We start from the raw sequence: 16229 nt of genomic DNA on the forward strand, positions 1-16229 counted from the left end.
CATAAGCCTTGAAATAATGTATTTTTGCAACTGAACTTGTGCCTGAAACTAAAAAAAATAGTGATGTGGCTATTAGCAACATTGTTGAGCACAGTGCAGCTGTGGATTGTTCTTTCCCTGCATTTATAACCATTATTAGTGCTATTGAATGTGTTTTTACATAGATTTAAAGGGATTATATTTTTTGTCATAATAACTGATGATTTATTTTCAGATGCCTTACTCTTTCTGCAGCCTAGTTTTTATTTATTTTTACTTTACCGATTCTGTACTTGCAAATCGTATTACTTCTGTGAGGACTTACTTCAAGGAAGAATGTGCACTACTGACCAGACCAGAAACCTAAAAGTTATAGAGGCTACTCTGAAAAAAAACATTATGCTGTAATTTTTCTTGTAAGGCTTAGAAATGGTAAAATAATACACATTGTCATAGGCTTTGCCTCATGAAAAAACATGCATATAGAAATTCTTTCCATAAAAGAACAGAGGGTGTCTTTATTTTTCCTTCTTTACTTTTTATGAATATTACTAATGCTGAACACACACAAAAAAGGTAGAGGTTTGCATTGCTCCCTCAGGCTGAAGAAGCAGAAGGCAGAAGTCAACTAGGAAAGGGAACTACTGGCTCAAATGCAGCCTCTCAGCTCCTTACAGAGAGTAACTTGGAGTCATCAGAAGTAAAGAATGACACAGTGCCTCAGCAAAGCATATCAGTATGTTTGAGCAAGGAAATGTGGCAAGAAATTCACCACAAGCTGGTTCAAGCCCACATGATATGTCAGAAAGTCAAGTTGTAGCTTCTTGAAAATGGTTTTGACTTCAGTATTGGAGTTATTGACACAACCTAAAAGCTAGTTCTGTACTATGTGAGTCATGGAGCAAGGAAATGATTAAATGGGTAAAATTGTTGGCTCCTAAGGGCTTGTCTGAATATTTTACAATGAGTTTCTGACAGGTGTCTGAGTAAAGATTGGGTCCTTTGCTGCCTAATCAAAGTTAGATTTTGAGAAACGAATTTTCAAAGCAAGACATTGCTGTACAGTACAACAGCAGCCAGATGAAAATGTACCCAAAGGCACAGGACTGAGGATTTTGTTTAAGTATCAAATACTGAGAGTTCAGTCTCATTTTCCCATTGTGCTGAAAGTAAGAGCTACCATTCTGATCCACTGAGCTGAATTTTGCACACCTTTGCATCTTAACAGGATGGCTGGACAAAGAACATTAGCAGCAGAAGGGCCAGAGCCCACTTTGTTGTTTGAGGACTCAATATTAGATGTGTTAGAGTTTGATTATTATTTCTCACTAGGTCACTGAAATGCCTGGGAGAACATTCCACTTTTAACAATGCTTTCTGTCATTTCTGTAACTTTTCTGCTTCTCTGCACTTTCATACCAATGTACTGCATAGAAATGTCAGACAGACCTTGTTTCCAGCCTCAGCAAACCTCACTAGTTTCAGCAAGAGATTTGAGAGGGTTTTTGTCCAGTGGAAATAGAGAAATTGGGAGTCCATCTGTGATATTCAGAAATAGTTAAGAATATATGAAAAACATCATCCATACTACTGAAACCTGTTTTTCAGTACTTACTTAAGTTCTTAAATAATTTCTATTCTTACAGTGAGTTTGAAAGAAAGAAAAGGATGTGAAAGATAACTGTGCTGAATTACACGGGCTAAAATCATATTGAACACGCAAAATCTTTTTCTCTTGCGGCTTCGGAATATGTTTCTAAGATATTTCTGCTAACAGTTCATAAATACAGTATTAGCATTAATTTTGTATTAAATTAACACAGTTCTTTTAGATGCAAAAATTCTTCCATCCTTATCTTTTTCTATGACTAGTGACACATCTTTCCCTAAACCAGCAAGGACAGAATATGAATGGTAAGTTATATACTCCGCACATTTTAAAAAGTGAATTTCTGTGAAGGGAAAATGTGTGTACACATACTCTTACATGTACATAAACACAATCTTTGTAATTTTCCATGCAGCAAAACCTGAACTTTTCCCCATAATGGCAAACAGGAAGGCAATCACTTGCTGAAATTTTGCCTGTTGTATTCTTGGGAAACAAATTTAAACTTCTAGCTTCCAAATATGAAGAGCTTTGAAATAAAATGAGATAAAAAGCTGCAGGAAATTCTTGTCTTCATCTTAAACATGAACTAAAGAATAGTTTCTTCTCTCTTCATTAGTCTGATTAGCATTTTCAGCTTGTGTTAAGTCTTGATTTCATGCTCAGCCTCCATTCCCTGCCACTCCGTTGTACCAGCTCACTACCCGTGTGGTGAAGCAGTTCACTGGTCACGGAACTGACATGGCTTGTTCATAATTTTTTAATTTCCTGTGTCAGACTTGGCTGGGAAAATAATACAAACAGGCAGCCCAGAAAAAGCAGCCACAGAAGCATCGAGACAGGCAGAGAGGTGAAGCAGTTGGGCTGCTTTAAGTTCTCACGGAATTGCTGCTTTACAGAATGATGCCATTAAACAGTGTACAGTACGTTTGTACCTTTTCTCTTGAAGTTGTAATATCTGTTTAGAAATTTCTGGAATTATTAAGTAATTACAAGAACCTCTTCATCTAGTGAATACAGTCAGGAAAGCAACAGGAAACTTTGATTGACTTTAAGTTCATAATTTGTAGACACCAAGAAGTCAACACAGGTCATCTAGCCCAGGAGTATAATGATGCATGTAAACAGAATCCTTGAAAGGTTTTTTATGTCTATAGATCTGCCAGATCTTCAGGTAATCTTTCACTATGGAAGACACAGAAAGAAGATACATTTTCAAATGAAAAAAAAAATAATGTTGCTCTGATTTCTATGGAGAGAATGCAGAAGACTGCCAAGTATGGTATAAATATGTCAATGTACTAAAACAAAAAAAACAACAGTAAGACACTGGGAAGATACACTGCACAGCAGGATTTGTGGCACATTATACAAATACAGCACTCATAAAAAGTATTTACAGTAACAAATTTAACCTATAGCTTTAAAGTAAAAGCATGAGAAAAACATGAGTGTTTTAATGGCAAAAATCCTTGGCAATCAGGAAAATACATCTCCACAAACACAATGGTAGAGTTGCAGTGTGCCCACTGTCGATGACCTCTGCTCTTTAAAAAAACTGAACACAAAATTATTGCTATTCGGAACCTGTGTTGCACCTGAGCTACTTTAACAGCATAGAGTCATACTGAGTAATGTTAACAGTCTGACATCAGCAAATGCGTCTACTTGCTGCTTGCAAGAGAATTCTATGATCCTGAAAGTGAAATCTTCAGGCCCAGGAGGATCTGTCTTGGAACCAGTACTTATTTATAGTGGCTCAAGACTAAGGAAAGCTGTAATGGAGGTAATCATCACTGACAGCCTGAACTCAGCACAGAACAAATAGGATCAGAGAGAGTAAGAACAGAAGAAGATACAGTTGTAGAAATAAGCATGCTGAGACCTTAAAAATTGTAGAAGGTAATGTGCAATTAATATTGTTTAGTGTTTACCTTCACAGCCTGGGGAAAGGTGCTGTCTTTCTACTGTGCTGTCACAAAACATCACTGGGCAAATTTTGTGAATACCAGATGCTCAGTGAAGGTTCTCTAGCAGCATGATAAGCTTATTTCAGAACAACTAAATATTCTTGGAAGCCATCACTGCTCTTGTATTTCACATTACTTTGACTGTGCTTCCTGCTGTAATTTTCAGCAATAAGAAGGAGCTGGTTTTTGCATCATGTATGCATGAATGGCTGTCAGCTAACTAGCTATGAGAAACTCGGTGCATTTAAAAAATAAAATAAAATGAGAATGAAATTTTACTTGGAGGAAAAACATCAAACTACTTCATGTTGATGAGTAACATAACAAGCACCGGTATCCAGAATACGCAAATCTTAAAAGTACCATAGAAACTACATCCTATGGCACAGGCTTACAATGACAGGACAACAGACTGCAAAGGATACTTTTGTCATTTTTCTATTCTATCCAGGTTACTTCTATGATGTGGATAAGCAGTCCTTGAGCTTTGTGGGGTAATTCTGAGACAGCAATCAGTCATTTACATAATTAGTGTAACAGTACTTAATTATAAGATTACTGTAAATATACATAATGTTCTAATGGTATAATTTGAATGTGTAATTACTACCTGTAATTACATAATTAGGTGTAATGGCATAACTAAGTTTCTCATGAAAAAAGTGGATATTTGAAATGCTACCAATAGGAATTAGTATAGTGCACAGTAATATTGGTGTTATGAAACGATAAAATTACTGGTTTTTAATGCTACCTGTGGTAAAGCTAGCTCATAAGCGTACAAATGCTATAAGTTTGTGGACAGAGCCATAGTAATAGAAAAATGTGGGGAGCTCCCTCAAAAGTGATAGTTCAGAGGTCACCAGCCAGTAAAATCATTATTTCCATTGTTAAATACTTGAATATCTGTATTTCACATTATTTTATAATTAGAAATTTAAGAAACAGATTACTTTTCTTAACTCTTATAGCACACCTTATGTTACATTCCTTCCATGACTGTGTCAATCATCAGATCAGTGGTAGCATTTGTAGACCCCTTCCCAGAGGAAGTACAGAAAAGAATATAGCAACATGACAATTTATTCTACCCTTTGTTACTTTGGTTTCCAAGACTACCTAGTCCCTCATACGTGAATGATTCCTCCTTCAGCTTTAGGAACTGAATCTTTACAGGGAACTTTTAATACAATTCATAAAACCACACACAAGTGTTCCCAACACAGATCCTGGAGTAGCTCCACCAGTAAATTATGTGTAATCCAGTGATCCCTCTTCCTTTGTCCTCCTTTCAGGTCAGTCCCTTACTTGCTTGACACCTTTTTTATGCGTGGTTCTTACTTAAAACAATTAAGAACCAAGATCAAAAGGAGCAAAATAAGCTTAACTTCCATGGAATAGGTAGACAACTGGCAGTATTCCTTGCCAGAGGGTATTCTGAATGAATTCAATAGAAATCATACAACCACTTGGAGGAAAAGCCTTCAGGGGTCATTCTTCCAGGTACTGAATCAATCAATCAGGCTCATGATCTCCCCTGAACCAAAAATGATGGAGACACATCAGAGAAAATATCCTATGCGCTGCTTTTACAGTAGCTGGTATTTCCTAACAAGAACTGTTGAAGATGTGATACTAGCATAGATTAACCCTCAGTATGAGTCATTGTTTATATTTTTCTTTGCACTACAGACTCCTCTCCATTTGTCTCATAGAATAATTTTATGTTTTGCTGATATTTCCATCACATCTGATGCTTTACTTCAATGCCTGACAGATTAGATCTCTTATATTTCTTCCATTTATAAAAAAATAACATGACTGTTTTAACCATTATGCATCTGTAGACTAGTTCAACATTTCTACAGCATTTTCCAGTTGTTTCTGTCATGAAAAATCCTAACATTTTTAAAAAGAGATGTAAACTCATGGCACTACTTACTCTGTTGGCAGTTTCTCCCCATAAATTCACCTGGGCATTCACATGAATAGTTGGCAACGAGATCTGTACAGATTCCACCATTCTTGCAGGGTTCAGATTCACATTCATTTACATCTGCGGGAAGCCAACAGAGATAATGTCAGGACTAGCAAAGAGAAACTGTAAAAGCAATAAGGACAAAACCACAGTGTTTATTCACACTAACATTAGAAGACATTAAATTCTTTTTACCAGCTAACATAGTCAATATAATGTGTGATTAACCAGGCCTGATTCTAGGAAAAAAGTGAAAACAATTTCACATTATGTTTGCTAGTTTCCTGTACCTACAAAAGATTTACTATGTCCCATCACACAGCAGAATTAGGAGTTCTGCTTGGGGATTTGTATGACGACTTTCAGAGAACACCAGAGCTTGTCCTTAATTGTACTAATTCAGTTAGCCCTAACAGGGTACTCATTAGCAATACTTCCACCTTCTAGAAATAAACCTACCTCTTTACTAATAGCTGTCATTTAAGAATGTCTCTCAGTTCATTTTAACTCATTAAATATCTAATTGACTCAGTTTTTTAACTGTCTAAAAAATTTCCTTCCTGTGAATGAGTTGGTGAGCAAACTGAAAATAATAGCTTGATCTTAAAGCTTGCAAATTTCATTAAATTCAAAGGATAGCAGTGATTAATTTTACTTGAACTTCCTTTTTTTTCCGAACTGTGTGTCAAATGCTGCAAGAATACTCCCCTGCATTTTTCATTGTGATAACCTTAAATGTAATATCAGGTCATTTTTCTAAAATGCAATATAGAATTTTTCAGTCATCGTAAATAGACACATCAAAGATGATGGTATCTCTCAGTTACATTCCTACAGAATAAAAATAAATACACACAGAATTCTAAGACTTAGAAACCAGTATGGATCTTATGTATTACTGTCTCAAATAACCATATCAGTGCATATATTTAAATATTTAAAATACAATAGCTCACACTAGCTTCACTGGCTGTTGAAGTCCTGTTGAAGAGAACACAAACAGCAAGCATGAAAGCAACCTTCAGCTTGTACTATAATTCCACTTCACTAAGTATGCATAGTCATTTCAGATGCAATTGAGACAAAGCACACAGGTGTGTAGCACATAAATATGTTAAAATAAACACATTCAAATTAGAGAAACCAGCTCCACTCTTTGGTGAGTCCAATACCCTATGAAATGAACCAATATTCCTTACTATCCTGTTGAACCTGCTTCTGTCTCCAAAATCTGAGACTGTCTATAGTCAATATGTATGAGCTACAGAAGGTCCATAGCTTCCCACGTATTTTAAGCTGACTGACTGGCACTGTTGTAGAATCAACTGGCCGGGTGTCCGTAGTGGGGCTCGCTGCTCGCACAGGGGTGGTGAAGGGATGAATGGGTGGGTGAGCCCCACTGCGGACACCCAGCCAACACTAGGGCAGAGCTTCCTCTTCTGATTCACCTCGGTGATTCAGCTGCACTAATGCTTGAACAGGGACTGGGCAGGGAGTGGGATGGGCAAATGAAGACACAGAGAGGACAGGAGAGCTTCACTGGTACCACTGTCAGGTAAGTATAAAAATATGGGGCAAAGGAGCAACTCAGACCCCAAACATTCTGTGCCCCTCTTCTGCAGTCACAGGAGCAAGGCATTTTCTGTTATCCGGCTTCAAATATACCTAGAGTCCCCAGCACTACTACAACAAAACCAGCAAAAAGGGCAGGGAGGAAGTATGGGTAGGTGAGGGAAAGCTCAGCAACCTCTCTGATAACTTGCATGGCAAGAGACAGATCAGACATACCACCCCAATGTTTCAGTGTACCAGTACTGAGATTAGCATTTACCTAACTGACAAGTCCTTCTTAAGGCTTCCAAGTTAGCTTTGTTTGGGTTTTGCTCACACGAATCAAGTGTGAGTCCTGATCCTGAAGCCACATCTTTGTCACAACAATACATGCTCAGGAACAGCACCAAGCTGCTACGCAGTCCTTGGGAGCACTGTTTTTAATATGTGACTCCACAAACTCTGAAAGAGTTTCTATCAGAAGCACATAACAGTGCTCTCCCTCTTAGATCCAAGTACTGTGTATGGTCCAAGTAATTACGCTCCAGGTGTTAAACCCAATGTAATAAGGCTTCTGTAGGAGAGGAATAATTTAGCTCTGTCAGCAAAGTTGCTTGTCTTCTTGTAGTTTAGTATGTAGCATTAGAGCTTTCAATTTCATTTCTCATATATACTAGAAATCTACGTACAAAAAATCCTACTTTTTTATACACAAGTTTCCCCTGGATTCTGCAGTGTCTACAGGGAAATTTCCCCCAGTCTTTTCTGCAAATTTAAAAGCAGTGTACCTTTCAAGCTGGAAAATTTGATATAAATGAAACAAGTGATTCCTGCACCTTTTCATGTAGAATGAATTAAGCTGGGGTAGTGTATGAACCAATATTAATTTTTTAGCGCACAATACACATAGCTGCAATGCCTTCTAGCTTCTTCAGTTACTCTTTTAACTCCCCTTAGCGTTTTTGGAATATTTGTTTCACACAACCAGAGTGACAAGTGGGCTATTTTAGTGAGATGCAAGTTGGTGAAATCAAATCAGTTTTCACTAGAACACTCCCAAGACATAGCATTTTTAAGGGCAATTTTTATTCCAAAATTAAACTTGCTGCATATGTGGCTATGGGAAGAAAAGCTACTGCAAGCAGATTAACAGTGGATAAAGAAACACTGTAAGATTTTTAAAGACTGTAAGATACCTCTGTGCATAGCACTATAATTGATATTCTGCACATATGCCAAATTGCACCGATGCCAGTGATTTCTTTGAAGTATATTACTCTACCAGGAAAATAAATAAATAAATAAATTAAATACAACTCATAGCTCAAGAACAGTGCAGGTATCTGAAAACATATATATAATGCTAATTTCAGAAAGTGTATCACCTGACACAGCCACAGTGTAGATTAAACAAATAATTGATAGTGTTGCTCTACAATCACTTGCACAAAACCTTTACTTGAACGGAAATACTTTAGGTCATTATGGTTCTGCCCAAATTATGTTGAGAATACACCTGTTTGTGACTGTGGAAATATACTTAAAACATATAATGAAGTCTCTTCCTTTTCATGAAGTGACAGTCTCTTTAGATTCTGCTGAAAATCTATGCAAGATGAAGATAAATATATATATGTGTGTGTATGTGTGTGTGCGCTTGTCTATACATATTTCATATTGCCCAGACAAATCTTTTCCTTGCTTCTAAGAAGGAAGCATGGTTTAGGGATATGAAAAAGAAATAGAGACAAATCCAAAGTATTTACTGATGCCAATGGATATTCCTTACCAGCTTCTAATCTATAAGAATTTCTCTCTCCCTTGAATCATCTAAGGCAAACGACAACCACCAAATACCACTTATTGATCAGACAAGCTAAAAAGAAATCAATCTAGCTCATTCATGTTTTCAAAGTCATACACAGCAGGTCAAAAAAACAAGAATGTATCTTTCAACTCATCTGATCAAAGGGCCTATGAATGCATAGCATGTATGAGGAGGAAAGATCACAGAAACTCATCAAGCTCATGTGCTGATGCTATTGCCTCTTCTGCCCTTGCTCTTTCTACACTGAGTTAGATGGATGTCATGGTTTTAGCTGGAATAGAGTTCATTTCCTTTTTAGAGGCTCAAATGATGTTGTATCCTGAATTCTTGATGAAAATGATGATAACACAATGATGTTTCAGTTGTTGCTGAGCAGGGCTTACACTGAGCCATGGAGTTGATTATGCAGAAGAAGCTGGGGGAGGATAAAACCAGAACAGCAGAAACAGACTAGCCAAAGGGAGGTACCAAGCCATATGGCATTATGCTCAGCAATAAAAGCTGTGAGGAGTAAGTGGGGGATGTTTGGAGTGATGGCATTTGTCTTCCCAAGAAACTGTTACATGTGATGAGCCCTGCTTTCCTGGAAGTGGCTGAACATCTGCCTGTTGATTGGAAGTGATCTTTCCCATCTACACAGTACTGTCAAGGCCTCATCTGCAGTACTGGGTCCAGTTCTGATCCCCAGTACACGAGATACATGGAAAAACCTCAGAGTCTCGTGAAGGCCTACAGAAATGATGAAAGGACTGGAGCTGAAGGGAGGGTGCAAAGAGGACAGAGCCAGGCTTTTGTCAGTGGTGTCCAGTGCCAGGACAAGAGGCAACAGGCACAAACTGGAACACAGGAGGTTCCTTCTGACCATCAGGCAACACTTCTGTGCTGTGCAGGAGATGGAGCACTGGGATGGGGATACAGAGGTTGTGGGGTCTCCTCTTTGGAGATTTCCAAAAGCCACTTGGACATGGTCTTGTCACCCTGCTCTGTGTGTCCTTGCTGAAGCAAGGGATGGTACAGATGGACATAGAGGTAATGGCAGTCTCAATCATCTCAAAACTCTGTGCTGTAGTGAAAAGGAATGCAGGGACAAACCTTCAGCTAAATGTGGAGGCTTCTTTCATTTCTTTCAACTAGCACAATTTCAGATATATATACTAAAATTCATGATGTTTACTGATCTCTGAGCTTCTTTTTAATCATGCATGTCATATTAGTTGTTGCCTATATAAATACAACATTCTGGGCTAATAAAAATTAATGAGCTTCTTAGTTGAATTTCTGTCCATTAAAAAGGAGGAAGAGAAGGAACAGCACAGTGTGCTAGAAATAAAGTGTACCAGGGGAAATGACCAAAGAATAGATCTACTCATTTCTATATTAAATTTCTAAATTAAATTTTTTCCTGGTGGATGACAGATTGACCGTGAGCCAGCAGTGTGCCCTTGTAGCCAAAAAGGCCAATGGCATACTGGGGTGTATTAAGAAGAGTGTGTCCAGTAGGTCAAGGGGAGTGATCCTCCCCCTCTACTCTGCCCTGGTGAGGCCTCATCTGGAATACTGTGTCCAGTTCTGGGCTCCCCAGTACAAAAAAGACAGGGATCTCTTGGAATGAGTCCAGTGGAGGGCCACTAAGATGGTGAAGGGCCTGGAGCATCTCCCCTGTGAGGGGAGACTTAGGGAACTGGGTCTGTTTAGCCTTGAGAGAAGAAGGCTGAGAGGGGACTTGATCCAGATTTATAAATACCTGAGGTGTGGGAGCCATAGTGGTGAGGTTGGTCTCTTTTCAGTAGTGCGTGGGGACAGGACTAGGGGTAATGGGATGAAAGTACAGCATAGGAAGTTCTGCATGAATGTATGGAAAAACTTCTTTATGTTGAGGAACAGGCTGCCCAGGGAGGTGGTGGAGTCTCCTTCTCTGGAGATATTCAAGACCCGCCTGGACACCTACCTGTGTGATGTGGTGTAGGGAGCCTGCTTTGGCAGGGGGGTTGGACTCGATCTCTAGAGATCCATTCCAACCCCTACAATTCTGTGATTCTGTGATGCTGTGAAATTTGTTATATGTACTTATACGATTTAACAAGATGCTTCAACTCCCTATTCGGCTTTTTAAGCAAAGCCCATTAACCTTAAGTATTCATCAGGTTATTCATCATTTTAATACAGGCTCATGTATTTGTGGAAAAAAACACAATGTTGCTGTGAACTGAAAAAACATTAAGTGAACTATGAACTATCTTTTACTTGGTGAAATAAATGTAGTAATATGTGCTCTTAAAAGTTTTCCTATGTAAAGACAGTCCTCTCAAGATATTTAATCTTTTTCTGGTTTGCCATTCCTTTGAAATATATAGAAAAAGATACACAACTTTCTATCATATTTCATATTACCTGTCAGACGATGTACAAAACAGGACAGACATTAAATATGGGATATTTTTAAAGCAATCTTCATATTCTATTCCTCCTAAACAATTAGCTACGATCAGTGAGGAAAGATGAATTCTTTCCTTGTTTTATTTCTTTCCCACTGTGTTGTTTTGTTTTGTTTTGTTTTTTCCAGTAATTTGAGCACCTGTAGTCCCAACAGTTCAAACTGAATTTGTCGTAACTGAGTAATGAGGAAAGGTAAGTTCACTCTTCCACTACCACGTCTGATACAAGAACACATCCTTACCTTAAAATATAATGGACTGGACAGTATTGATAACACCAGGATTAAAGACATGCAAGTTCTACAGAATTAATTAATTTGCAATTATTTATTTGACTGAAAGCACATACGTAGCATATTTGATTAAAAGTGGTTTCCACAAACTGCAGCCAGATTTTGTTCAAATTGTTAGATGTGACAAATACGATACTAAGCTTTGCATTGGATTAAGTGCTTTTTCTTTCTTTTCTTTTTCTTTTTTCCTGAAATACATCTATTCCTTTTTGTCATACTGCCATGTGTAGATCTGCGCAGAACTGAAACGTTAAAATGCCAGAGTTTCTGAAGTAGTTGCTCCTAAAGACTTTTATAAAAAGACAGTATGTTGCCAGACATTCTTCTCTAGCAATGCAGCTGATTTGTGTTCTCCAGAAGGGGTCTGCTTTCAGTGTAAGCTATTTAAAAGTGTGCCCTGATGGTGCAAGTGGTAGGAATGCCGCGTTGCAACACCGGAGGCCCTGGGTTCGAATCCCCCCTGTGGCGCAAGTGGTAGAAGTGCCGCTCTGCTACACAGGAGGCTCGAATTCCGGGAGGTTGGACTTGATGATCTCTAAGGCCCCTTCCAACCTGCACGAGACTGTGATACTATGATGATGATACGATGAAATACAAATAAAATAAAATAAAACAGCAACAACAACAAAATCACTGTAATTTACCTTTTCAGGTAAGTTTAGGGTTTATGCTAGACCAGACTTTGGCACTCAGTTCATATAATCTTATGCAATGGAACAGCTTAGACAGAGATATCTGGCTGCTACCAAAGAATTCAGTTTCCTGTGGAGGGACCTTGTAAGTCTGCTAAGTACTGAGAAAAATGAGCTCCTGGACAGGCTTAAGTGCCAGCACTCCTGAATTGTATCCAGGTTAGTTTAAAAACCAAAACAAACAGAAAACAGACCAAAACCAAAAAAGCTCTGACCAGTGATTTATTTTCTGAGGATAGATTCTAAAATTGCCTGTGATACAGGAACAAGGAAACACTGACCTTCTTCTGAACACAGACTATTGCTTGAATAATTGCTTGAAGACAGCTGATTAGGAAGCAAAGGCTGCACTCAGGTTCTTCTGCATCCTGAAGATGATTAAATTTACATTTCCTACCTTACACATCCTGTGATCAAACCACAACTACATGCTTCTGTTTGAAGCACAGTCATCATGCATCCTGGAATAGAACTGCTGTTCAAAACTAATAAGTAAGAGACAAGTAAGAGACAGTTTGACTATGCTGCATACTGATTTGGAGAATCACCATGGGGCAGAGTTCTGAGTTTTCATCCTATTTTGCTGAATAACATTTTTGTTAAAGTATCTAATTATTTAATAAAACATGAATAAAAACAGCTACTGCATCAGAAAAGTTAATTTAACTAATATATGTATATATATTCCTATGGACACATATGCATTCCAGGAAAATTTCCTGAATAAAATGTATATTTAAGTCAAGTAACTGCCATAATCAAGTATTTAACTGTTACTTCTAGCAATCTGAGTTCTTTAGTGTGCTATCTGGAATTAACCTGACTTTTTATGACAAAGGGACAAATCAGCTTGACTAGTTGTTTTTGCCAACACAGCCTGTTTCTTGGCTACAAGAGTAGCAGTACACCTTGTTCTTCACTGAGCCCAAATTCCAAGCTCCTGGCACCTGAACCTTTATTTTTGATCCAAGACTACATCTTCCAGTGCAGTCCAATGCAGACTTCATAAATTTCCCTTCTGAAAAGACACACACCCTTTCTTTATTCTCTGATTTTATACTTGCTTCCCCATCATATGTTGCCAGCTCAGCTTGGGTATAGCTCACGTCACCTGTCTTCTAGCTTGATATAATGGCTGGACCATCTCAGCCACACTATCATGACTCAAGCAACCAAACTGGAAACCAATTTGACCCTTGACAGGAGGCATTCATTAAATATACTCCAGTTGTATTGTGGTAATATTTGCAAATATTTTTCCAAGAAAAGTCAGTTTAATATATAGAAAAAAGAAGTTCAACAGGGTATAATTTCTATATTTTCATTGGCTTTTATGAAGAATCACAACTATAACCTGGAAAGAGATCAAGACAGACATAAGAATGAGAAAAAAGTTGGTTTTGTTTAAAAAAGAAAAACAGAAATTGTAGAAACTTCCCTGGTTGAGTTCTACTTCAAAATAAAAGATTTTTGCTAATTAATAACTGTGCTTAATCATAGAATCACAGAATGGCTTTGGTTGGAAGGGACATCAAGGATCATCATCTCCAAACCCCCTGCCACAGACAGAGTTGCCAGCCGCTAGATAAAGGACTAGATCAGATTACCCAGGGTCTCATCCAGCTTGGCCTTAAACACCACCAGGGATGGGGCATCCACAGCCTCTCTGTGCAACCTACTCCAGCCCCTCACCACTCCCTCCATAAAAAAAGTTTTGCTCAATATCTAATCTAAATCTCCCTTCCTTTAGTTTGAAATCATTCCCCCTTATACTATCACTATCTACCCATGTAAAAAAGTTGTTTTCCCTCCTTTTTATAAACTCCCTTTGAATACTGGAAGGTTGCAATGAGGTGTCCCCACAGCCTTCCCTTTTCCAGTCTGAACAATCCTAGTTCCTTCAGCCTATCTTCACAGGAGAGGTGCTTCAACCCTTGGATCTTTTTCAAGACCTTCTCCAAAAGCTCCACATCCTTCCTGTGTTGGACATAGTATGGACATAGTACTCCAGATGGGGCTTCACAAGGGCAGAATAAAAGGGGACAATCAACTACTTTGCCCTGCTTGCTATCCTCCTTCTGATTGTATCCAGGATATCACTGGCCTTTTGGCTTGCAAGTGCACACTGCTGGCTCATGTTAAGTCTTTCATCAACCAGAACCTGTAGGTACTTCTCAGCATAGTTACTCTCAAGGTCGACATAGTTATCTCTCAAGAGATCGACTCTGTTAAAGTATACAGTTTAAAAGATTACAGTGATTCACATACAGAAAGACGCATCTAGTCCTTCTACATGTATGAACATCTAGTTCATATTTACCAACAGAAACTGTCATTTAAATGTTTTTTGTCATGATCCTGTATCTTACTAAATAAATTCTAAACTGCAGATGTACCTTATTTTTTTCGAAAAAGACGCAGAAATTACAAAATATTACTAATAATAATAATAAAACTGAAGCTAAGTGGAACCAATAAGTATCATCAAGTAGCCAGCAGGCACAGATTGATCACTTATCTTTTTGTTGGAAGACAAAGAAGTTAGTACAGAAGAAACAGTTCTATTGACAACTAATTTGTTTTTTAGGAACTGCTTGGCTGTACTGTAAAAAAAAATAAAATAATAATAATAATAATAATGTTGGCTATAACATCCCTTGATTTAATGTGTATAATACAAAAACAAGTGTTAGTAAATTAGTGGCACAACTGAGTTAAATGCTCAAAAAGAATTAGAGCTCATTCCCATGAAATCTGTGAGCTTAACACACATGATTAAATCCGAACTAGATGTATTCAGTGCGTACTCAAAACAGACATCTGTTAAAATTTAGTGGTTTGATTGCTTTTTGAAAGCTTGTTTCCTGACCACAGAAGGCTTTAAAAAATCTGCGCCAAATAACCTGTAGGAAACTTCAACTCTAATGTCACACTGAAGTGATTCACTGTTCAGATATTGTTATTATCTGATTTTCAAGAACAGAAGAAAACAGCTTTATGCTCAAGAACAAAAAAATACAAGCCTCTTGCTCCCCATCCTTAAAGGCAAAACATTATGCTATGTCATGATTCTATATAAAGTCTTCTTTCTCCTGCAAGTATTTGATATGACATATCACGGTAGATGTTCTCCAGAACAATCCTTTTCATTAGGATTCTTTTCTGAAACATTCAGTAGGATACGTTTCACAGAATCATGCAGTCACAGAATTGTATGGGTTGGAAGGGATCTCTGGAGATCATTGTATCCAACCACCTGCTAAAACAGGCTCCCTAAGGTAGGTCTCACAAGCAGGTGTCCAGGCAGGTTTTTAGTATCTCCACAACCTCTCTGGGCAGAATATTCCACTGCTCTGTCACCCTACAGTTAAACTGCCTCCTGGAGTGCCAGCAGCAGCTGATAAAAAAGACAGATACAGACAGACCCTGAAAGATGCACTGGGTGTAGAATGAAGTGTAGCTTTAACATATTCTAGATTTAGTCCTAACTGACTGCAGGATACTGAGGATGTATTTTATGCTACTTTGTTGTGTTAGCAGTTATCATATGATTGAAATGTAAGGATGTATTTTCAAAGTCCCGTGAAACAATTTTTTTTTTTTTTTTTTCTGTTTTAAAGACTTAAATGACGTGAGCTAAGGTTACATTATTTTCACAAGTCAGAAATGAGTTGTGGACTCGACTGTTTTTGCTAGAATTTCACTGATTTGCAATTCCTGTCATGTAACTGGTTGCACTGTAAAACTCTTAAGTGCCGTAAGAGAACTTTCAGTGGATTTTTCTGATTTTAGTGGGGGTAGAATGAAAGTACAGATGAGAGATAATATGGTGTCATGGTTTTGTAATTTTGTAATTTAGCTATCAGTATTCCACATCATAACATCATGTAAAGT

At 37.9% G+C, this 16229-nt stretch overlaps 1 protein-coding gene across 1 annotated transcript in view; it reads right to left on the minus strand.

Annotated features, from left to right (window-relative positions):
- Nucleotides 1-5476: 5476 nt before the first annotated feature.
- LOC107306514 (neurogenic locus notch homolog protein 2-like) overlaps nucleotides 5477-16229 on the minus strand; it is a 149412-nt gene continuing 138659 nt past the window's right edge. Inside the window, exon 7 of the mRNA XM_032441509.1 lies at nucleotides 5477-5614. Within this exon, the coding sequence (XP_032297400.1) occupies nucleotides 5493-5614 (122 nt within the window). The 3' untranslated portion in view covers nucleotides 5477-5492. The remainder of the gene's footprint in view (nucleotides 5615-16229) is intronic.

This window comes from Coturnix japonica, chromosome Z (assembly GCF_001577835.2).
Source record: "Coturnix japonica isolate 7356 chromosome Z, Coturnix japonica 2.1, whole genome shotgun sequence".
In the NCBI taxonomy this organism is placed as follows: Eukaryota; Metazoa; Chordata; class Aves; order Galliformes; family Phasianidae; genus Coturnix; species Coturnix japonica.